This window comes from Lonchura striata, chromosome 7 (assembly GCF_050655825.1).
Source record: "Lonchura striata isolate lonStrDom1 chromosome 7, ASM5065582v1, whole genome shotgun sequence".
Classification (NCBI taxonomy): domain Eukaryota; kingdom Metazoa; phylum Chordata; class Aves; order Passeriformes; family Estrildidae; genus Lonchura; species Lonchura striata.
Window position 1 is genome coordinate 4,412,016 of NC_140709.1, and position 25,899 is coordinate 4,437,914.

Below are 25,899 nucleotides of genomic sequence, written 5' to 3' on the forward strand. Positions count from 1 at the left end.
GCTCAAAAGTGACTTGTTTTCAAGATTCAATCTTGGGCAGCATGGCAAGCCCATCGTTATCTACAGAAATTATTTGGAAATAACTGAGCTATGATATGATTTCATGTCAGCTGTGAAAGGCACTGAGAAAAATCCCACAGGCCTTCCCCACTCAGAGATGCCCCTTTGTCATTTTCAAGGGCATTTAATGACAACAAAATTGTGAGAGCCTTCAAAGTGACAGAGGACAGGGTGATGTTATAGGTCAAGAAGAAATCCCTCCCACAGCCAAGGGTGGTGAGGCCCTGGCACAGGATGCCCACAGAAGCTGTGGCTGCCCCATCTCTGGAAGTGTCCAAGGCCAGGTTGGACAGGGCTTGGAGCAACCTGGGATAGTGGAAGGTGTCCCAGCTCGTGGCAGGGGGTGGCACTGAATGGCATATAAGGTACCTTCCAAGCCAGACACTATTCTATGAATTCAATTCTATTAATTTCATTTCAGCAGATAAGGAATTTTTATCCATTATCAAGAAATAGAGGATGTCAGGAAACAGCAAGAACTCTCCCATTCCTCCCCCACACTGCTGCAGATGCTCCCAGTGCGTTTGAGCTGTGCCATCTCTCAGCACAAGACCCCTTCCAGCCCTGGGGAATGCTGCATGTCCCAGTGGGCTCCCTGCCCACAGCCACTGCACTCCTGCCTTGCTGCTAACACCATTCTCCTGAGGATTACATTAGAACCACATGGTTTGTGTTTTCTTTTTCCCCCTTCCTTGTCTCGAAGAGGCTTCTTCAGGAAAAAAGATAATGAGACTAAAGGTAGTATAATATGGTATCAGGTCTCTATACCTTTTTTCCAAGGCTTGCAGGAGAGAGAGATACAAAATACAGTTTCAGTCCTGCCCCCACCAGCCCAGATTTTCTCCTCACCCTCCATCCCCAGGCTCCTGAAAACTCATTACCATGCAGGTGACCGAACACTTTGCTCAGGAATAGGAACTTGCATGGATGGAGCTTTTGTGTGCTGGCTACAGACCAGATAATCTCTCCATGCATCATTTAATAAGAAAACCACTTCACAGTCCTCACAGGCCTATGTTACATATGACATACTCTCAGCAGAATCTGCAGCCTGAAATCGGCGGGGGGAAGAGAAAAAGCAGCAAGCAGGGCTGTGCTGCCTTCGCCCTGCGTGCCTCCCTTTGAGCACACTGCCCTCTACACTCAGCTCACTTCTCCGGAGCCTCTGAAAATAATGATAATGGTTTTGCTTCCCTTGACCTCCTGCTCCCTTATAAATCAGAATCCTATAGACCTTTCCCACAGTGCGAGGGTCCTCCTTTGTATCCGAGCCTGTGAAGGTGGGTATTTTTTATCAAGGCACTATAACCACATGGGCGTGCTGCTCCCTGGCTTCAGGACTTGCTGTAGATGAGCACCACGGTGCCTCTGCTAGGGGAGTATCTCCATTTATCTTCATTCATGAAAGAATAGCAAAATAATTACTCAGATCCTAGTTTAAATTTCAGCTCAGTGTTAAGATGAGCTCATTCTTTCTGATCAGAGAATCATTAATCAGGAGTTTGATTACAAAGCAGAGCCTGTTTGAAACTATGTTTCCTTCTTTCCCCAAATTATTGGGGGGGTGTTCTAAATTTGGGGCATCCAGTTTGGGCTAATATTTTAAGTGCAAGAATTAGCCTTCCCTAGTACTTTTCTCCATTAATGTCTTGCTGTTTCCCAGGAGCAGATTTTTCCCTAGAGTGGGAGCCCTTTTGTTCCTCTCTAGTCACTCAAATGGCCTTTGAAATTTGTCCAATTGATCCTTGCTTTGAGGGAGTCCCAGCTGATGTAGCTGGCTTCATTTTTAGCATTTTCAGGAGTAGGAGAAGTGCCAAAAGCCTATGTAGAAGAAGAGACAGCTACAAAAGGTTCTTACCACCCATATGTGTTCAAGAAATCCTAGGGCTGTTCTAAATTTGACTGAGGGTCACTCGGATTCGTGTACCTGGGGATCCAACCATCACAAAGGAACCAACAGCTGTGCTGCCTCTAATCCTGAGGATTTCCAACTGGAAATCAAACTGGAACCCAGTCTCTAAGCTTCAATATGCTTTAATTGCATTAAATACAATCCTCATCGATTCCAGGAAAGAACATTAAAAGTGGGACTTCTGATACATTTCTATTTGCCTTTTCTGTTACAGCCTGTAATATGCAACAAAATGCAGCAAGGTACACACTGTGACAGCATTCATCCAGCCATACATAAAAAGGTATATTAAGAAATCTAATGTATTGATAAGTTTCCTATTCTGATTTTTCTATTCATCACAGAGTCATTACTTCTGGTTCACTGTGATATCTTAATATATTTATCTAAGCTATTGCAGGTGATTTGGTAAAATTACAGATGAGTAGTGCAGCAATAGTAGAGAAAATATGGAGTAAAAACAGCAGGAATAAAAATGCAATGACTATCAGACCTTCACTGTTCTTTGCCTCTGACATCTATGACTGCAAAACTGTTCTTTGATTTTATGGCTATAAAAGGTAAAAATCAAAGATAATACAGACATAGAGTAATGATAGATTATCTTTTCATGTCCCCTCTGGATCTTAGAAAAATAAAGACAATAAATGTGAGAACTCAGCTGTGACAGCAAACTGTGTCAGCAACTCTGACCTGAAATTGCACCCCAAAACTGTAGTCTCAGGGTAAAAGGAAAGCAAAAAAAATATCGTTAAAACTTACTAAGTAAATGTGCAAAAACATCTACCAGAACTGCCTTTACAAAATCACATCCAGCACATACACCACGATCAAAATGCACTCAAAAGCTCTCTCCTGAAAGGACTGTCTTACAGAGAAGCATAATTAACATTGATGTCACACTCCTGCAAGTCATCCATTGCTGTTTGCCATATAAATACCCTTGTAGAAAATAATATTAATATTCCTAGACAAATGCACAGTCCTCTCCAGTGGACCCCACATTAGCACATTGCTTTATCCTGCCTATCTAATTCCTTCCTTCAGATTTAAACAAGCCAAAAACTCACCTTATGCTACTGCAGGAGCAATTTTTATTTTTGAAGGTTAATCCAACTCAGCAGGATTTAGGGATGGCACTTTTGCTTGGTCGTAGGCATGTTGGCTCAGGCCAGACAGCTGTTTGGACATTCTCCACTGGGAATCTTGCCCTCAACACCCACAGTTGATGCACATACATGGTCTACTGGCTGCCTACTTCCATGCCCATCTGTTCAGATGGCATGGTGCCCACTCACAAGTTCGCTGGATCCTTGCCCTTAGTGTGTAGATGCCAGGCAATGATGGGCTTAGATGGGCAGCCTGCAAAATACTGAAAGTGATCATTTTTTTCCTGTAGGAAGTCCTTCCTCTGCAATAGCACTGAAGCATGGGCACCACATGCTACCCTACACTTAATAACACCTGTGGACATATATGTGCCAGGAATGGAAAGGGAGGGGGGGGACGTGCTGGGGGGGGAAATAGAAAGTGGAACGATATAAAAAATTTGCAAGGATTCCTGTGTAAGAATATACTCTCCATTGCCCATGGCAGTGGAGGGACACCCAGGGTAACTGGGAACAAAGTGGCTCAAGCATCAGAGCAGCACAGCCGTGGCCACACTGGGCAGAGCACAGCCTGCTTTACCCCAATTCTGATACCCAACTTCCCTGCAACTACCCTGGGTACTGCACACCACTCACTATGCACTCAAAGTATATAAAAATCAAAACCAAATCGTACCAAAACCAGTGTGAACTAAACCCAGACCTGTCTAAACTTCAACACACATTCCCTATACACCATACAGCACAAAATATTCCATGGGAAGCCGTGGCACCAGTAAAGGTAGACAGGAAATAAGTCATTTCAACAAAGGTCCATTTTAACTTGTGTTGTCATTGCCCTTTAAAACAGTAACTGAAAAAACTGTACTTGGTAACAAGAGATTATTTCAGATGATTTAGTAGATAAGAAAAGTTTCTCTTTTTTTTCCCCCCAAGTCCAAAAATCAACCTTATTGCAGCTATATTAGGACAAAGCAAAAATTTAAATTAAAATATTGCTTTATTCCCCAGTTCAATTAACAGTAAATCAACATAGAACAATAATTATTTTGCTTGACATAAGCTACTTAAAAAATTAGTACTTTGTTAACTATTCCAAAAAGATGTATTTTATTTGCACTTTGATTGAAATTATTTGAACCTGTAAGGCACCTTTGTGCCTATAAATCCCAAAGTATTTCCACAGGCCATCCATTCTTTAGTTGTTCTTCATACATTTTGTGTGAGTCTTTAGAAAAGTCAGAGAAACTGTGCTCTTTGATTAGATGAACTAAACTCTTAGAAGAAGGAGGGAGGGGGAAATCAAAGAGTGCTCAAGCAGAGAGTATTTCCAGCGCAGTCCTTCAAGAATTCTCCTTCCTACCAACACTGTTTTGCCCAAATTATCAGTCTTACAAACATACATGGAAAAATTAACAAACTGAGTTGCAAATGCCCATGAAACTTATCAATATAATTATGCCAACAAGTGCTTCTTTCTCTTTTTTTTTCCCCTTCCCCTCGCTGAGTGCACCCCAACAATGCTCTGACAATTTTGGGCGCGTGCGAGCAGGCTGGAAAGAGATAAATCTACAAGGCTGGATCTGCAGCCTGGCTCAGGGCTCCCATGGAGTCAGCAGTGTGCTGTGCTTGGAGGCACATTTAAGCTGTGTCTAACTTAGTGTTTACTCTGGGGTGACTGGATTTGAGCGCGCCGTCCCTGCCCCAGAGAATTGTTTGCTGTGCGGAGACATCAGTCTTGTCTTTGAGCATGCTCCGCCGAGTCACTCATGTGTGGCTGCTTGATCTGTTTGGGTCTGGACATATTGTCAAATCCTTGTGTCCAAGTTCCATGGGAGCAGTGCCGAAAAAGTCCTGGCTCCAGAATGAAATTAGATTTATACAGAACACAAGCCAAAACAGTCGCTATGAACATCCGGTTACAAAAATCAAAGAAACGGAATAAAAAGTGGTTTGCTCTGACTCTCCAGCTTAGTTCAACTTCTTGAATCTGAAGGGAAAAGAAACCACTTTCTAGCTTTTAGGCTCTTGATTCCAGGCAAAGCAGAGGTGGAACATTGGCTTTTACAATGGAAAGTCCTTTGTTTTCCTCAGTGCAGAAATTCTCACAAAGAACCTTTTTGTGTGATTGAAAGGAGTATCTTCTAACACAGGTCACGGCTGACAACCCCATGGCTAAATCTTATTAAAAACTGTTCAGAGACCAAAATTAGAGACTGTAATACAGAACCACTAGGATACCTGTCAGATTGATAATATCTAGATGGCGATCTAACTTGCCACCTGCTCTCTCCTCCCTTTGCACTAATAACCTCAATAAGCTTGTGAAAACTTTTTCCCCAGTCCTGTTGGATCATATTAGTCATTCATATCATCAAGACCTGCAATCTCTTAAAAAAGTCACTTTTGCTTATTAGCATTGTTCAGAGGGCCAAATTACAGATTGCAGCACAAGAACGAAGCAAAGTTTTCAAACAGATTTTCCTAGGTGCCATTATAAACATTAACATGAAAGAAAAAGTAATCAAGATAACAACTGATCTACTTGAAGTAGCTTTTTAAACAAATCGGTAATTGTGCAAAGTTCAATTAGCAGGATGACTCCTTCCTATTTGATTTGACACCACAATATTCAGCTAGGAAAAGAATGAAAATATTTGAAAGCCTAACTTTTCTCCCCTCTTCCTTGGAGATTTCTCAGTTTTATATTTAATCACAACCTTGCATAAACCAGGTAGGACAGCAGCGATTGCTAGCGCTGCTACCCAGCTCAGGGATTCTCCACTTACAATTTGCCTTTATTTCACACAAAATTAATATCCTAGCATTTTTACCACAACCTGCTGACACACTAAAACTATGATAATGTAAAGGTTAGGGCTCAGTTGGGGGTTTTTCAAATACCAAAGTCAGTTCTTCAAATTTGTATCAGACTTTAGGATTCATGATGAGAACCTTTGTCATACACATTCAAAAAAAAAAAGATAGAAAAATGAGGAAAAGTGCAATCTATTTGTGTCTTGGCAAAATTAGAACTACAATTGCAAAACTCTATTCTTCATATTGCTTAAGTGTTATTTCATTATTTGCCCTTCAGAGACATAGAAACATTTAAAAAAATCTACTCCACAAGCTGAGCCATGTCCTGAAGAGAGCACTGGGGACAGGGAATATTCCTGATCCACATGGAACCTCCTGGTATTACTCCTGGGGATTCACACTGACAGCAAACCACATCATGCTAACACAGCAGATAAAGAAAGGAAGAAATGGAAGTATCCTGTTTGAAACTTCTGAAGTGTCTAGACAGACTGAAAATTGCCCCTGATTTGATTTTCCTAATTCTGTTCTGATAGGAAAAAGTCACCTATTTTTCAAAACATAAAAAAAAGATACTGTCTGCAATACAAAGATCATCCACTTCTATCCAAGATGTGGGCAGTGTATAAAGGCAGCACTTATCCCAGAGAAGAAATTTACCTTATTAAAACCCCCAAAATTATACATCTATATAATTCATTAAAAAAACCTGAACAACCATCCAGCAACAAATGAACCAAACATTGTTAGAAGCTTTGGTGGCACACAAAAACAGGACTTTAACTGCATATTTCAGTGCCTATCTCATGTTGTACATACATAAATACCGCACTCTCAGCAAAGTCACAAATAATGTAAGGAAAAAGGTTTTGATTTGTCGCTTTTGTGCTTGGTTTCTTCCTCTTTCAGCCTCAGCTCAACGAAGGCTTTCAAACAGCACCTGCCACCAGATTGCTTTGCTTCTCCACCCCATGACATGGATGAGGAATCAAGATGGCACCACTTAGGAAAATGTTTATATAAATATTTTATCCAAACTATGCTGGACTTAGCATATGCTGGATATTTCTCTCCGTTATCTCCCTGGAAGGGACAGATTTCTTGGTTGAAGGCATGAAAACACAATGAATTCACCAATTCTCTTGGTAGTTTCCCACTAGTCTTTTGCAAAATGTGCTGTAATTCTCATTTTATTTTGGGGGGGTTCCAACTTCCTGACATTTCATCTTGTATACCCATTTCCCACTACATTAAAGAACTCCAGTGCCCAATGTTGTCCCATAATGTAGAAAAAAGAGAAATAATTTGCCTTTCAATTTCTTTCCATAATTTAAGCATGCTGAGGTCCTTCATTGTCAAGACAATTTTCCTAACCTCACTTTATTTTTTTTGTTTTGCCTCTCCATTTGCATAATCTTAATTATTTTAAAATCACTATTCTGACTTTCTACTCATCAGTACCAATGAGAGATATGAGCACTTGCCATCTCCATGCTTCATTTTTATTCACAATGGTCAGCTCAAACTTCTCGACCCCAAAACACCCACAAAAGCTAAATTTTATAGCAAATTCCCAGAACGCAGCTCCTAATTCTGGGTGCAGCACAGCCTGTTTTCCATATACACATATATTTGGATAAATTAAAATTTTCAGCCATTAAGCTATTCAGATTACTCTCCACAAGTGCCTTCACCCAGACCTATTTGCCAGTCCATCAATCTTTGCTTTATTTTCAAATGTTATTAGAACTGTTCTATTTACTTTCATATCATGGATAAAAAGAGTGATTAGTGTCAAGCTTAATACTAGTCCCTGGAGAACAACTCTAAAAATTCACCCAGTTGATGATGATTCCCCAGGGACTACTTTCCAAAATGTGTAAATTAATCAGTTCTTAATCCATTTAATGTGTGCTTCACTGATACAGCACATAACTAATATTTAATCAGAATGTCATGTACTATTAAGTCTAGTGACTTAAAAACTTCCACTGCACAACTATGGCTCCTTTTCCAACCAGACTTACATCAAAAAATAATCCATTTGGTTGCATTTTTAAAATTTGTTATTTGTTCACTTATTATGATTGACATCAATGATATTCCTATTTTTTTATTATTGAACCCTGGAACACTTTTCCATTAATTGACCCAATACTCTTACAGGATAATTTGACTGTGAAATTTTCCAAGTCATGTCATTTTCCCTCTCTGAACACTGGCATAATTATTACCCCTTTTTTAAATTTTGTAATTTCCATGACAACTAAATACTTACAATTTAAATGAACAGGCATGGACCACCTCAGAAAACTCTGCAAGGTTGTATTAAGACATTTACTTAGGTTTCCTAAAATTTTGCTAGATATTGCTAGTTTCTTCTGAAAGTAACATTCAACAGGCTTTCAGTCATTAGTAGGATAGAAAGCTCATCATCACTTTCTCATAATCAAGCCATGTGATTTTCAGAAAACACCAAACCACAAACACAAAGCCTCACAAATATTTATACATTATTCTGCTTTTTCTGCATCACTGTCATAAGCTTCATCATCTTAGCAGTGAGCCTGTAAAAGCACAGAATTAAACTCTTAAAAATAGAGATAAAACAAGTTTATTGAAATTATTGCTGTGCACAGAGTTCAGAACTTAAAGAATTTGAAAACCTTCAGGACACGGGGAATGCCTCCCTTTTGTCCAGCACTGCAGGGCTTGCAGGATTCCCCTCAGGGGACAATACCCGGGGTGAAGTTGGTTGTAGGGAAGGTTTTATGCACATTTTAACATTTGGCTGCTTTCCACTGTGTAAAGGACCCATCTTTGCCTGTAACAAGTGCCACCACAAAAACCAATCAATTAGCCAATACAGCCCAGTTCGCCACTGCCTAGATTCAGTGACTATAGATTTATAAACTGCTGAATGCATAATACACCTGATAGCTAGAACAAAACTATCTGGACTCTACAGCTTCCATGTGCTAAAATAATGAAGTTGATTTTGCAGTACCCTGTCTTTTATCCAAAAAGACAGGGGAATGTAAGGAATGTTGCCAAATCAAAAAAGATATTTTCTCTCATTTATAGAGGTGCACATACAACCAGGAAGGAAGAGGCAGGCTGGTGTACTGTGACACACTGATTTTTTAAACACCTTGCAGGTTTAAGCATGTGTGTGGTCACAGTGGAGCATAAGGGAAGATAAATCCACCTAAATTATAATTCCTTCAGTCACTTATTATACATTGCCATAGAAACAATTTCACAAACTATTTTCCATGTGGCTCTAAAAGTATCAAAATTGATATTAAAATGTTCTACTGTCAGTATACAAAGGGCCATTCGCTTCCCAGCTCAAATATCCAAAATACTGTAAATGGAGTCTGACCTAAATAAATGCTACTCCAGGTCTGAAGATCATCAGATCCATTACACAAAGCCATTCAGGCACAGACAGAGTGGTGGTTGCAAATGTTCAGATAAATTAGCATAAAGACACATGTATCTCTAATAGGTTAATAAGTACAACCAGTGGGAAGTGAAAATGGTTGTTTGCCTATAGACTACTGTGAGAATTCATCATTTATGGAGGGAACGCACACAGAAACGTGTGACAGTGATTTTTTTTCCCCCCTCCGCCAAACGCCATTATTTTAATAATTATTGAAAGATGAGGAGGTAGCCAAATGGTGTGGATGGAATTTTCTTGAAATGGTTTGGATCTGCTTTGCAAGTGATATTTTTGTGAGCCTAACACCCCCTGTTTTGTAGGTCACACGGACATCCACAGACTGTGGATACTGAAGGCGCTTGTCCTTCAGCCTTCTGCCTCACCACATGATTGAGCATCCATATACCTTACAACCATACACCCTGTCGAGTGTTATTCTCTTACATATCACAATTTACCTCGCTTCCTCCACTCAAACATGCAACCAAGCTGAGCAACAAGCTGCTTCAGCTGCCATGTCATTTCAGTTTTTACACATCTTCTCTTTTTATGTGTGCTCTACATCTCCGTGATGTCTCATCTCCCTGTTCCACTGCCATAGGCTACAAGTCAGGAACAAAGCTCAGGCTCAATGTCAAACAGAGTGAAAATGGGAAAATATCATAGAAGAGAAAATTAATGGGCACAAACACAGCTCTGAAACTTCCATCCTTGTGGGCTTTGCAACTTCCCATCATTTCTTGGCAAAATATGAAGGAGAAGGGAGTAAGGGTATTTCTGCAGAAAATGCCTCAAAAAGGTATTTAGCTAAGGAAAATACAAGTCCAAAATTTCAAAGTGGAAGAGTTCATGCTTGCATATTAAAAAAGTAAATAATATTGTAAATGTGCAATCAGGGCCTTTAATTTGAAAAAAAAACAATTTATTACCACTCTCCACCATTTTCCTGCTGTCCCTCTTTTCTTGCCTGACCACCGTGGTCTACTGAGGTTCATGTTTCCAAAAATGCCTCAGAAATAAATAGTCCCAAGTCTGACACACAGGAACAGACCCTGAGGCTGGAATCATGGCTGCTCTGCATGAATCGAGGTCTTTCTCTCATTTCAAACAGAGAAAATTTCAAGGTGAAACACATACAAAATTTCTCTTGTCAACAAGTTCGCTAGCTTTGTCTTTAAGACAAAAATGGTGCCTTTCAACTTTTCTCACTGTTTTTTTTTTTTTTTTTTTTTTCCTGTAATAAAAATTTTGGGTTTCAGGCAAATTATAATACATCATAAAAAATCAAAATTAACCACACAACCCCCAAATCCCAGTGCTTTAAAAATGGTTGATTTGACCCACATGGACATGGCAAATTCCATTGTATGGAATCAAGGTCTTGGATATCATTAGACATTTGGCCACTGTGGAATCTAATTAATGTCTTTATACTTTCTAAAAAATAGAGCTTATTTTTTTCTGAAAAATATAGAAGTCCCAGGGCAGAGGAAAAAGGGGATGCTTCAGTTATATTCTTAAATTGCAGAATTATCTTGCTCTAGAAAATATAGCGTTGTTTAGAAACCTGCCTTTCTCATCCCCAAAAGAATTATTTCTTTAATAATAGCACTCCTCTTTTTGTCAGTTGCCAAAATCAAACACAAGCATAAATGCTAGTATGTCAAATATTAATATTGGTATTTATTTGGATCCAGGTATTTGATTTACCAGCTAAATTATTTATTCAAGAGGTAACACCATACTTCATACTCCATTTTGTATTGTGTGCAAACCTTACCTGAATATATTATGTGAAAGCTTAATAAACCTTTTCACTTCTCAATTTCAGTCCTTCATTTTTTCACTGTTTGAAACATATAATTTATTTTTTGTACTAACATGCTATAACTGAGCTTACTGCAAACTGTCTACATACTTTTTAATATCTTTCAGATGAGCTAGCCACAGTCAAAAAATAAAATGTCCTTTTTTTTGGGGTGGGGAGTGAATTCATTCATGATGCATTTTCAGTCTGTTTATTAAGTAATCATATCTGGGTACAAGTGTCAACACAATTTACGTTTTGAATAATGTGAAGCAGATAACCTCAATTAACAAGTAATTAGAGTCATTTTCCTATTAAGCAGTTTCCCTAATTGTTTTTGAAACCTGGAACTAAAATTGTAATAAATAATAAGCGGCCAAAACATGTTCCTGCATTAGCTTAATCTGAGCTCTTCCAGTGGAGCCTGGGAAAAAAAGCAGCAGAAATAAGGGCTGACTCCTCATGAGGTATTGGGAGAAGAGGGAAATACTTTGAATATTTTTGTAGCTGCAGACTCTTCATAGTGTACTCTTCTACTTTTTTTTTAATTGATATTATTTCCTTTCCCTCTCTTTTTTCACCCCCATGATTTCATATATGAACTTTTAACATATGAGATATTTGACTTAATCATTGCTGTGGATTGACTAGAGCTCATCGGGGAAAAGCCATTCCCCGGTGAACACAGAGGGTGTGATCTCAGCTGAACTACATTTTATACAAATTAATTTGGTCACATTCTACCTTGTCAGCACACCATGCCTCTCTTTATGTAAAATAATAAATATCAACTTGTTTTTCAAAACAAATAGAACAATTTGTGTGTTTGCTGCTGGTCAAAATAGAAGTCCTTCACTTGAATATCAGTGTTTAAATAGATACCTGTCATATCTCAAGTACAGGAAATGAGCTTAGAGACCATAAAAATTTCACATGTATTTCTCTGCTCACACTGCATGGTCTCATGGAAAACACCTAGGTTGCACTCTGTCTGTCACATCCAAAAATGGGGGAAAATAATTTTCTAGCTGAAAACAAGAAAAGATCCAGCAGCTGCTCCTCACCCAGAGCCAAAACAAACAAGTGAATTAAAAACTAACAGAAAAGCTACACAAAAATCCCAGGAAAAAAAAAATAAAAAGCAAAAAATATATAAAAAAAGGAAAAGAGCAGGTGCAATAGTAGGGGACTGTCCCATTCCTGGACATGTCCAAGACCAGGCTGGTGGAGCTCTGAGCAGCCTGGGCTGGTGGAAGGTGTTCCTGCCCATGGCAGGGGATGGAGCTGGATGAGCTTTATGGTCCCTTCCAACCCAAACCATTCCCTGGTTTTATGGTTCTATCCTCTTCACCCACAAACTCCAGCCTAAGCCAGAGCCTCCTGTCCTGCAGTTCCACTTATCACAATTTCATCTCCTAGGAGATACCATCTTCACCTGAAGAAGATGAAAGAGATGGAATTCTCTTAGGCCATGAAGGACTCAAGGAACCTGAGCCTTCTCAAAAAGGCTCTTGGCACATTTCTAACTGGTTTTCATCCTCCACCCCACAAACACTTGGCTGTTGGCTTTAAGTCTACAGGAAATTTTGCCAGCCTTGGAAGAGTACAAGATTTCTACTTACTCAATTTTTTTAAAAAAAATTTCAATACAGCAGCAAATCAAAACCAGGCCCCTCAAAAACAAAAATTAAAAACCCTAGGAAGACAGCCTGAGAAATTCCAGGAAAAACTGGCAGCTACTTCTGTAGACATGCTCTGTCCAGAAGGAATACAAACATTTAAATAACTTGCTGGAAATTAGACTTTGTGAAAAATACCATTGATTCCTTTCAAGTCATATTATTAAAAAGTCTATTAATGCTTGGCTTGCACTTTGTGGCCATGAGAGATGTTGGAGCAAAGAGCTATCAAAGGTGGCTATCAAAGTTGGGTTTTTTCCATTTAACTTTCTCTAACTATTAAGCTGCTCATTTTGTGGAGACAATCATTAGTGTCTTTAATGTGAAACAAAGCTTCTGGATAAGAGCTGCTAGCTGAAGATCAATATGAAAGATATCATTCCAGTTACAGCTTTAATAACTGTAACAATAGGGAGCCTGGCATTGCAGGCTTTATGCATTAATGTAATTTAGAATCTACCAGGTACAAATCTTATCAAACATTAGCAGTGGCTGCGTTGGGATTTACTAGGTAAGAAAACTGTGTGATAAACGGGAAGTATTTGAAAGGTAAACTTTCATGTAATCAGGCTCATCTGCCATAAAAACATGAAAGAATTTACATGAAGAAAGTGAAATAAATAAACCAATAAAGATTCTGGGAAAATGATGGGCACTTTTAAGGAGCTAATGGTTCATGTATTCAGAGTGAACTAGAATGTCTCTTGTTTATACCAACACAAATATGACCCACAAAACTGGAATTTCAGCCAAACTCAGTGCAACTAAAGATTTTATGCAAACCATCATACACATTAAAAGAAACCTACCTGGATGTGCAGTCAGCTATACCCCAAAACTGATGAGAAGCTTTTTCCCTGACTGCCACCAAAGCACCAGCACTAAAGACTAGGAGCACAACCCTTCCTCCAACCACAATTCACAGCTCCACCCAGCAAATTTACATTTCCCACGCCATTTCTTCCCACCCACCTGTCTCCAAATCCCTCTGCTCCCTACTTGTTCCATGCTTTTCACAACAAGCCCAGTTTCCCCAGCCTTTTTCAGGTTTTTGAGATTTGCCTAATGGTGTCAACCTTAGTTCTTTGCAACAGTTTATCTACAACCATGTTATTTCTTTTCCCAGCCCTCCTATTTCTTAATTAAAATAAAATTTAAAGAACAAAATACAAAATTCTCCCCACCTCCAAAAGAGGAAAAAACAAGAACAGAAAATCAGGCCTCAAAATGTTAAAGCACAAATTTTTGTTCTTCCCTGCAAAGTTATTCTTAAAACCTGATGCAATGAATTGGCAGTTCTTTAAACAATTTGTCTAACTTGTGTCCAAATGTCTTCAGGTTTTAGTGCTTACAGGTGGCTACTTTAGATTTACACTTTAATTTTGAGAAAGATCTAAACTGGGAACACTGAATTTTCAGTTTATCATTTGCTGATAAAAAATGGAAAGCTCAAAGTTAAAGTAGCCAACTACTGGAAAGAGTTGGCACCTGGCATTTTAATTTTTAAACATTGGGGGGTTTTGTGTAATGCAGTTATAAAGTAAGAGTCTGACTTCAGGACCACAATCAAGAAGAATGAGCTCTTAAGGATGACAGAATCACTGATGGGAAGCTCAGTTGGTCCAAAATCCAGGTTTGGTCCAAATAAATAAACAAAAGTTTGGATGCTTGTCTGGGTTTTCTACCTGCCTTGGGGCTAGAGATGTCATGAGAACAGATTCTCTCATCACAGCTGCAGCACATCCAGTCCTGGCCATGGATGAAATATCCAGGAGAACAATCTTTCTTGCAGAGCTCTGGGGCAGGGGAGGGAACTGAGGGAAAATAGGATGGGGATTTCAGAGGCTCTCAAATTTGATTCCAAAACTGGGGGAAGATTCAGAGATTAGAAAGGAAAGCACATTTTTTACTCTACTTGAGTTTTGGCTGGAGTCTTCAATGCCACTTTTTACTGCAACTGGCAGAGCTTGTGGCAGCTCAGAGAGTCAATAATCACAAAAAGAAAGGTGCAACTGCTTCTAAAGTTTAGGCATATTCAGTATTGTCCTAAAATAACAAATGTAACTTAGTTGCATTGGTCTGTGACGGGTAAGTAAAAAAAATGGATATTTTTTTGGTTTTGTAGGCTGCATATTGAGAAATGAAGCTCCATCTTCCTCTCAAGGTGTTGGGATCTGGGCGCTTTGAAGAGCAGGTTCCAACCCAGCTGTGTGTCTATGCAGGCACACCCTTAACTAGAAAATCATGGATGATAAAGACCTATTTCCATTAAGGCTATGAATCACACCAAACAGTAAATAAAACAGAAAATAAAATATTACCATGTTAACATGACAAGATTGGATGCTGAAAGAAAAAATTATAAAGAAAGGTTGACTTCAGAGGAAATCTGATCTGATTTAGGGCAGGAGAATTCTGCTGTCAACTATTTGTCTAAGAATAGGCACATTGCCCAACAAGGACACTCTTGTCTGTTTTAAAACCCCTTCTCATCGCATTAAATAATATTTATTAAGCATGTGCATACACAGTGCAATAGCACATGTATTTAGGGCATCCACAAAGTAATTTGATCCCCATTTCATCTCATTGGTACTGCAAATATTTCACTACAGTAATAAAGCAAGCAAAAAACAAAAAACCCACCCTGGTTCTTTACCTCTCCTGTCATGTTGCATTGGGTCACTCTGTGCCACATGATGTGATATCATGTAGCTCAATGCAAGGAGACACATGTCCCTTCTCATTGGAAATTTAAAGAAATGGAGCTTACTTTTCCCCCGTGGGAAGCTATGCAGGTCAGGTGCCCAAGACTAGCTATGGGAAGTTTGATATAATCTCAGTTTCAGTACCTACATATTTCAAATCTGACGGCATTTGTGAAAGGAAATGTGTTAGATGCCACAATTCAGCTGTAACACAGTATTTAATAAAGATAACGTAAAAGGAATATAATTCCACAGCTTATGTTTCCTGTCACGGTGTGCACTGACACAGATTTCCAGAGAGACTCCTTTAAACAACACTTTTTAAGCATACTTTTTGAAATATACAGCACAGAACACAAAGGCCCTCAGAGAAACCTAACGCTGCTGAAAGCACGGGGGTATAGAGTCAAGGGAAGAGAACTGATTAATGATGAAGCCAAAATAAGGCTTTTTTGGATGAAAAATAGTGAAACAGTTAAGCACAGAGAATATAGATAAGGAAAATGTACAGGACCTGGGGCCAAGTTCTCCTCTCAGTTACACTAGCATAATTGTGGAATAATTCTGTTTTAATTAATAGAGTTAATATGATGAGAATGGAATTATCTACATAAAGAGCATGATTGAAACATAACAGTTGAACCAGCTTTGAGGCAACCTCTTTAATGTGTGGAAAAGAAATATACATTCTCCACAGTCCCACTTTACAGGTAGAGAAACAGAAAAAAAACCTAAAAAATCCCTTTGGCAGGCAAACATCCAGGCTGGGACCAGGGAAACATGACAAATTCCAGTCCAGCTCCTTCTTCACTTGGTTGCAATGAATAAATACAACTGAAGGCTATCTTGGAAGCCAAGTAAAAAATTATGTGTATAAAATTATCTTGCTAACATCATGGCATGTTGCTATCTCACTCCTGAATCAAAAAGATGCAGCTTTATAGTGTGTTGGTCTGTTTAGCATCATGATGGCAACTTCATTGTCATTAACATGTCTGTGTTTTTGGATGGCACTTCTTGAATGATAAAACAGTAAAAAAATTAGAAGTCTGAGGAGCAGAATCAGCAGAGATTTTGTGAAATAAATTTTTCTTGCTAGTAGAAAATACAAGGATATATGGTATGATGAAATATATTAAACACAAGGATATATGAAATGGTGGTAATACAAAAGCACTGGGGTCATTTTAATTTAAATTAGATGTTAAGGTAGAGAAAATAATATTATTTGGAGGGTTCTGGTTGGTTCAAACCTCATGGCCAAGTTTTCTTAGTCTGCTGCATTGCCTTACCAGGACAGCTCAAAGGCTGCACCCTGCAGAGTTTTGGAGCAAGCAAGTTTTTAGTTACAAACTCCTGATTCAACTCCATGATGGTTCTTTGGGTTTGAGCAAGATAAGGTGAAGGAGAGGAACATTTAGAGTTCCCATTACACCATTTTCACATTTCTGATGGAAAGAATGAAGAGGGGTGTCTCTTACTCCTTTTTCCTTCTAAGTTCCTGTGTGTTCCACAGTCTCAGTCCCCAGCTGTCAGTGAGAAATGAGAGCCTCACTCTGTGCCTGAACTCTGCTCTTAAACATGACATCACATTTTATATGATGTGGACCAAAATTGGTGTTAGCATGAATTTCCACTACTCTGCTATAGATTACAATGAAATCAATAATTACTGATCAAGAAAGTCCCATTTATACCTTGTCTTTCCTGTGTTCTGTGAAGAACTACCGACACTACTTTAGAAGATATTTTTTGAGTGTTTATCTACTTTACTATGAGTGTCCCAGTGTTAACAAATAAGAGTGGGAACTCTGACCAAATATCTTAAAGGGTGAATTCAGGGTTCCTGGTCCTGGCCCAAGCTCTCACAAGGTCCTGCCCCGAGCAGTGACACCCCAAAGCCCAGATTCTTGAGAAGAACCAGCGCTGCCATCTCATGTCTCCACAGCTCCTGCCAGCCTCAGACACTAAAAGGGCTGTTAAGAGATTAAAAGAAAATATGGAACAAAAGAAATCAAGCATGGGCTTTAGATGGTAAATTAAATAATATTTTCATAACCAAGTTTTCATTTTTCTCCCTCAACACATACATTACAACAGAGAGAAGTGTCTAATCTGAAAAAAAAAAACTCTTTAATTTTTCTACCCTTTTTTAGATGTCCTATCAGCTTCAAAATATTTATATGTATCTACACCAAGCTTTCTATGAAACTCAAAGGGATTTGTAGACTTTGAGGAATGCATTGATGTTCTCATAAACCACACAAACTGTAAAAAACTATATTAATGATAAAGAAAATGTTACATTTTTTTCATTAGATGTTAGGAAAACAACGGGGTGGGGGTGGGGGGGTGGAGGGTTCATAAAGATGATGCAAAACTTCCTAACAGCACATTCAGTGAGGAGGGTATTTTAATATTGAACATCCTTTCAAATAATTCCATTTTCAACCGGCGGATGATGGGAACGCCAATGTTTTAGAGCCAGCTGCTCCTCTAGTTATCATCTCCCCAATTTTTAAAGGATAAAAAAAAAGGGGGGGAAGGAAAGGGGAAGGGAAGGGGGGTGGAAAGGCGTTTGGCACGGGGCTGTGGGTCCGTGGGATCAGCTGCTCCAGCTGCAATCCCTGGTGCTGCTCTGCCCCCTGGTGCTGCCGCGGCCGCAGAGCATCCCCCGCCGAGCATCCCCCGCTGTCACTTCTCGCTTCTCCGCCAAGTTCAAGGTCAGTGCCTAGCTATTTTCAGCTCATCTCTTCTTGATCCATGCAGAGAAATGACAAGGTAACGTGATTTGGGGTCAGCTGTATTACAGGAACCGTTACATAAACGGAGAAAGTGGAAATCAATCCCGGCTGACAGTGTCTTCGGGATAATCAGCGCTCACTCCATGCCGCTGTCAGCTCTCCTGCATCAAACACCATGTTACTTCTGTCACATCTCCTTAACAAAACCAGAGTCTCACTTTTGGCAAAGTAAATAAATATTGCACTCGGGCTTGCATTTAATTCATTGTTTAGAGAACTTTAACACTTTGGACTTGCAAAGAGTCCCCATTTGGAGGAGAAAAGACAGCTTACCCTGTCAGGTCCATTACTGCCTGCAAAGGCGCTGGCAAAGATACAGCGGACTCTTATGAAACACCCCGTTCCTCATATTTTGTGCTTGATTTCTTTAAGCAGACGATTGTCCTCCAAATCTCCGTCACCGGGCGGACCTCGGCATCCCAAAGCGCTCCACCTAACCCACGGTCACCCAGCCCCATCACAGCTCATCTCCTAACGTTCTAGGACACCTTCCCTCAATTTGTCTGATTATTATTGCTTTATCTGAACCATTTCCTCCCCTCAGCAGACATCTTCCCCTAACGCAGAATTATGAACGTATCATTTCGGCTCGGTGGCAGCACATGGTGCGTCGGTTCAGGGGGAGAGCAGCGCTTCCATCCCACCCACCTTGTGCTCCCATGGAACTGCCAAGCCCGCCGAGCTCCGCCGAGGAACAATTTGCCATAATATTAGTTGTCAGTAAATTCAAAGACGGAACTCCTAAAGCTATAAAATGGATTAGAAGCAATTTAAAAAAGAATTAACAAACTAGAGTAAGAGTATACTGTCAACAAACAAATGCTTCATCATAGCACTGTAATTTGGAATTTTAATTACCCCTCTGCTTCTGTAACAAAACAATGTCTGAACTGGCAGCCATTTGAATCTCTCACAGGTCATTGAGCATTCTAGTTAATTACTCTATGAATAGCCTGTTTTTCTCCCCTCTGGAAACACGTTTCTAATGGCAGTCAAGGTCTGACAAATGTGTCATCTACATAATTAGCTAGGAAGCAACACAAAACATTAAACATGCTTTGTGCCGACAACTATCAAAACATTTCATTTGTTGTCAATTATTCATTACTTTGTAGGTTCTGAAGGGGTTGTTATTATGAAAATAAGTCCAGATGCTAACAAGGTTAGAGTTTTTTATTCAAATTAGTAATCAGAGGACTAACTTTAAAAAATGTGTCTTGTGTACGTTTATGGCAGCGTTCAATCAGCACTAAATTATAAACGAATTTAGCTAAGTTCAAGTGAAAATAGCCATGGCAGAGCACATACACTAATTTGTGGAGTTGCAGCTCTCTTTGAAGTTTTAGGATCTAAGCTGAAGTAGCAAACTTTCAGAACCTTTGGCAAGACTAATTTGTGCTTGGTAAATAGAGTAAAGATTTTCACAGCGTGAGATAATGTAAGATTGCAAAAAAAAAAAAAAAAAGGAAAAAAATATGGAGGTTTTTGAACCTTTTTTCTACCCTTCTGTCACACTGAGTAAAAGTCAAAATCAGCAATTCTGACCCCTATAATATCTTGTCTGAACTTCGGTTTGGCTTAACAAGGAAGCCAAACCAGTTACATTCACCACTCCCTTAATAGAGCTGAAATGAATTTATCCTCGCTTTCAAGAAGAAATAGGTGCTGGTTATTTCCTTTTTCTATGATCTCATTATGATGCTGCCTGTCAAGCTACGCAGCTGAAATTGTACAGCAAAACTGTGGGGAGGAGAAATAAATGGGGAGCTGAACAAAAAAATTAACTTCTTCTTTTTTAGCCAGGATTATTTCAGCTGAAGTGCTGTGATGTAAATATGCAGTAAAGAATAACTTCTCACAGACATATTTAAGAAAATAGAAACGAAAAAAATATTATTCACAAAAGCAAGAGGCTTGTTTTGAACCTGAAAACCCACCTGCACACAAAATATTGGTCCTGTAAAAAGGTTGGACAGCAAACCTGACCTGAGAAAAATCACTTATTGAAGGTATGCTGAGCTCTAAAATAGGCTCATACATTAATATTCTACTTTCAGCTTTTAAGTCAGAGGACTTTGTGGTATGGAGAACATACATGAGCACGTAGGGGCCCATCTGTGCAGTCTGAGAGCCTCTGCCCCAGAGCCAGAGCAGCTCCTCAGGTGGGCAGCAAGGGACACAGGCACTGAAATGGGGGAAAAACTGGACCAAGGGCTGAGAGAGACAGTCTGTGAGCACCACACTCAGCAGAGAGCACATCTACATTTTCAAAGCACAAAACCAGTCTGAACACAGTAAGGAGACATATGACACTCTTCATATCTTGTTTTCCTGCCCTGGAAAGGAGTGACTAACGTTACTGAACAGACTTGTTTTCTTTTAGCAATATTTATGTTCAAGAAGTGAAAATGGACTGTGTTTGTGGACCCACAGCTTTCATACCTACCCTGAAATACTTGAAGCAAATAAGGTGCAAGCTTGCATTTATTAACAATTCCCACCCTTGTCATGGGAAGCTCACATATTTTTCTGTATCTGTCCCCGTGCTATTATATAATCTGTGTAAACCTTGAAGGGAACACAGCATTTTTCTTTTATAGAGAGAAACGTGGCTGCATCTGTAACAGACCAGTGTATGATGACAAAATTTGCAGAGAATAAAGCCTGGGCAGTCACTATTAGATCACAGTAAAGAGAATATTTTTCAAAACTACGTCAGGAGAAGGTTTTCTGCTTTTAGAAATATTTTTTCAAGATTTGCTTTTTCCTCCAAGAAAAAAAGTAAACTGGGGAAAAAAAAAAAAGAGCTATCCTCAAAAACTTTCCCTAAATAAACTACACTATAAAAGAAGCTCTGATGATCTTGCAGAGATTGAAATAATCCCTTTTTGAGCTGAAACTACCCATAGCAATGAAACTGAAAATACTCTAAAAGAGGGCTGGAGACTGTCTTGTAATTAACATTAAACAGATAACATATTTACGAGGAAGTCAAAATATTTTGGAAGCCGATAATCCTGTAAGCCTTAACGTGGTATAAAAACAACAAATAAATGCAAAGTGTTACTGTTACACATGCCTGCCTGATCAATGGTTTTCACATATTGATCTATAAATGGAGTTGACAGTCTGTGTTGGCTGCACATTTTCCAAGCAGCTCTATTTTTGTACAAAACCAATACGGGCAATTACCTTTGTTTGAGATGCCAAGTCTTATCAATTCAATGTGATTTAGTGTCATTTTAATTAAATATCAGGATCTACTTCAGGACAATCTATACAAACAAAGCCTCAAACTTGACTATAAGCTTGATTTGAAGTAAACATGTACAAGCCCTGAAATTTCAAAATATGGCTCAAAAACTCTGCTAAACAGAAGGTTTATATTTTTAGCAAATTTATTTCTGTCTTTTTGGCTAGCCATAACTTTGGCAAGTGTTCTATGATCACAGGAGTAAGAAACAAAAGAAGATTGCTTCCCATTTCTCTGATAATGTATTAGGGAGATAAATAAACCTACCAGTTTGTTTAACCTAATCAGAGAAAGCTCTAATACATTAACATTTTGGAATGTCTAAATAGGTTCTAATTCTTAATATAGACACCAATAAAAAAGACATTTCATTGTTTGAAGTTGTTCTGAATGAAGCAAAATGCACTTCCCTGGGGTTTAACAGATGAAAATAGCAAATATTCATTTACATTGCTAGTTCAGACACTACCATTAAGCACAGAAAGAGCCCTCACTTGCCACAGCCTGTGTCCAGCTTCATGATTTGTGCTCTTCAGACTCTACATTAATATAAATTTCAACCTTTGCACAAAGCTCAGGCATTTTCATTGAAATAAATAACATAACCCCCCAATAATCTCTTGCTTGTTTAGTTCCTGCCTCCCACATTTGCATCTGCACCACTATAAAATGCAGACGTGCACATGGCCCTGCTGATGTATGAGGCACATCCTTCCCTGTCACCCTACAGAAAATAATCTGTTCACCTTCAAGAGTATAGCCCCAGGTGTGTTTAGCACCACAGCACATGCTTCAGACTACAGCAAATCCCTCAGAGAAAATTAGGCATTTTTCTCCTCTATAAATCACCACTCATCTTTCTACCTTTGTGCCTGGTTTACGCCCTTTATTGTCCAGAGCGGGCATTTCCTCTTTCCAAATAAGTTTTAGAAATCTATATTTCTATTGATTGTTCAAAATGTGCCAAAGGCTGATTGCCTTAATCCACTAAAGTCAGTAGGTTTTGCATAAGTTGAGTAAAAAGGATTTGACCCATTTATTAATAGAATAGAGTATATTGCACACACAAAACATGGGCAGCAAAAGGGTGGTATGGAATCCTTTATTCAGCTGCTTCTAGTTTTTTCAAAAGAAAAATCTCTCCAATAATAGGGCGAAAATACTCAGTCAATGTAAAATAGAAAATAAACATAATCAATGGATGCCTCATGGATTATATCCATCATCTAAACAGAGGCAGACCGTGAAAACAGAAAATTTCCAAGTAGAAAGATGAGGATAAATCCTTTTTCTCTTCAAGCACAAAATAATTAGCTTTGATTAATATTCTGGTAATATATGTCTTTTTGCAAGGGTCTGCATGCCTCTAAATGCAGAAGTGGAGACTGTGTAGAAAAGTGCAATGGGAGGAGCGCCTCGATTTTTAAAACAATATTATTAAATTTATATGTATACACATATATGAGTGTGTCAGCTGGACCCTTCTTTTTCAAGACACTTGGAAGTATAGGAGATCTTTCCCTGCATTGCTTTCCTCCAAATCCTTCCCAAGTCACATGCCCAGATATGTCAGCACAGGGCTGATACACACAATTAGTATTTCACTGTTCCTTTAACTCGCTGCATTGAAAGCCCACAGTTGAAAGCATTTGGATCCTTTGGAATTTTGCTTTTACTTTGGGCGTTAGCAAACAACTTTAAGAGGCTTATTTAAGTAAATACGCCCAAACACTTTCAGCCTGTCAATATCTAGTCAGAAAATTCTCCATGGCAAAAAGAGATGAAAAGAATTGAAACAGAAAGGAAATTAGTAGCATGGCAAGCTTTCAATCTATTATGTCGGAGCCAAGTTTGCTTGGTAAAATGACATATACTCGGTAAAATTCCGCTTTTATGTAATTAGCTACTAAACAAATGTAACACAAAGCAACTTTCCAGCTCCCAGCCAATGAACATATATTGCACCTGGTGTGGTTGTTGGGATACGGCAGTGAATATTTATGTCTAATTTAACTTTTTAGAGCCCTTGCTCTGTAACAGTCCAGCATACTATCCCCCAAACTAAAGTTATGTAACAAGGTAATATCAACAATGAGAAACTGCATGATAAAATCCTGCCCAAAAGTGAAAAATGCTAATTTTGTCTCATTTAGCAGCTGGATACAGAAATGCTCATTAGTTTTAAGAGGGTTAATCCTTTTAACTTTTGCATATTGATATGCCAATTATGCCTAATTGTACAAGAGGCATCAGTCAAGGTAATAGTGCATAAACACATGAAAGTTATTAAGTACATCCCAACATGTAATAAAGTAGGTGTTAATTGGTAGCTGAGTTCTGCAGGCTATTGAGGTGGATAATTCATTGAGAGATGGATCACTTGTAATTTCTCTACATAATTCCTTTTGCAGTCTCATGCTGTGATGTTTTCATGCTTGTCAAAAACAACTGCAGCCTAGTGCCTTTTGTTAAACACAGCCAATAAAACGTTAGGCACCATTAAATGTACTTAACTTTTAAACTTTTTCAAAGGTACAGCTCTTCCTGGTATTACATTACAGTATTCCCAGTAAATTATTATAAGCAGTGTTCCAAGTTTTTGGTGGAGGAACACTGCAAGTCAGATAAAAGGGGGAAACATATGCAGTGTGTCTGAGGCAAAGAATATAATTTAAATAAATGGTAAATGAGTATCTTATCAGCTGCTAAGATCTAAACAGATTTTTCATTCTAGAAATATAAGGAGAAATGAGTTAAGATACACCAGAGAAATTAATACTAGAATAACATATTTCTAAATAAGTCTAAATTTTGAGGTTTAATTTTGAGTAAAAAGGAAATACTGGAGGTCATGCGGCTTTCCTCCGTTTAATAATTTTGTCAAAAAGCTGAATATTTCGTAGGAATCCATTACACCAACAGCAAAAATATAATGGTTGGCATGGTTGTGAGAAGTGGCTGAGATCTGGGACTCTGTCCCCAGCTAACAGAGTTTTCCCCCTCATTTGCATTCTCTGAGAACAAAATGGATCTGGAGTCCAAAAAAGTGGCTAACATTGCATAAATAATTTTGTAACATCATATGGCCTCAGCTGCAAGTTGCCACCATTATGGAAGAAAATTAACCAGGGGAGACTCATACCAATCAGTTTGTTTAGTAGCTCACAAGGAGTACAGGGGCAGGCATGCAACTGGCAATAGAGTTCATCTCTAACTATTTAATTTAAAAAAAAAGCTAATGGTTAAAAAAATGACTCAACTCCTTCGACTCTGTTAACTATTGAAATAACAGCATATGTTCAGTCTGATTTTTGTACAATTCATTCAGTCTTACAGCAAGACTTTTTGTTACAAAGTCATTTGCAGAGTTTGAAATTTCCATTTGTTTTCTTCCATCTGCTTTTGAAGTTTGCCTTTTGAGAAACTGTGACATGTATCTGAAACTGGAAGTGCTGTTCTCTACTTACTTAAGCCTTTCTTAAGTGCTGTTACAACTGAGAGTTGAAATGCTGAGTAGATGTGATGATCATGGCCACCAAAGCCAAATTCTGTATTTCATGAAGGAAAATTGTTATTCCAATGCCTAGAGATACTCCTAAAAATGTATTAGTGACCTTAAATCCCTCCTTTCAAAGGATGATAATGGAACCAGGGTCTTAACACGCATAAAATAAATCGGTAGATTTTTTAAAAATTGGAAGACTCAGAAAATATTAGGAGCGTTTTACTTACGGGCTCAGCGACTTTCACATTCTCAGAGAGAATCAGAGATTTGCTTTGGCTCAGCCTGTCGTGGTGACTGTTGGAATTTTTGATCCTCATTTGAACAGCCCCCGTGCTATGGTGGGAAGGATTAGGCTTTTCAGAGGCTGTATCAGAAGTTGAAGACCTTTCCATGGTTGCTGGGTTGACCTGAAGAATGTGAAATAAGAGCATTAATCTAGGGACTCCTCATACAAAAACGTATCAATGCCAGGTCTGTGTCACTACAGTCAGGAGAAGAAGCTGAGTTGTCTTGCTGGCAAGATCTTGATCATCTTTGAACACCAGGATAACTATCAGCTGTGTCAGCCTGCAGTTTTATTATTGTCCTTATCACCCTCCCATCCAAACTGCCTTGGAAGAGTTAGTTTATGTAAAAGATTATCCTTATCTCAAAAGCCATTCTCCTCCATGGTGTAATCTCCCTGCAAGCCTCTGCCACGTCCAGCTGGCAGCCACTCCACTTTGTCTTTGGCCCTGCTCACACGACACATTTTAAATCTTGCAAAGGGAAAGGACACACTGTGAAGCCAATTA

The 25,899-nt window shown here is 38.9% G+C and overlaps 1 protein-coding gene across 3 annotated transcripts in view; it reads right to left on the reverse strand.

Moving 5' to 3' along the window:
- ARHGAP15 (Rho GTPase activating protein 15) overlaps positions 1-25,899 on the reverse strand; it is a 325,074-nt gene that overhangs the window by 282,577 nt on the left and 16,598 nt on the right. For all 3 annotated transcript variants that reach the window (XM_085584122.1, XM_085584123.1, XM_085584125.1), the window contains one exon: positions 25,333-25,512. In XM_085584122.1, the coding sequence (XP_085440248.1) occupies positions 25,333-25,512 (180 nt within the window). The remainder of the gene's footprint in view (positions 1-25,332; positions 25,513-25,899) is intronic.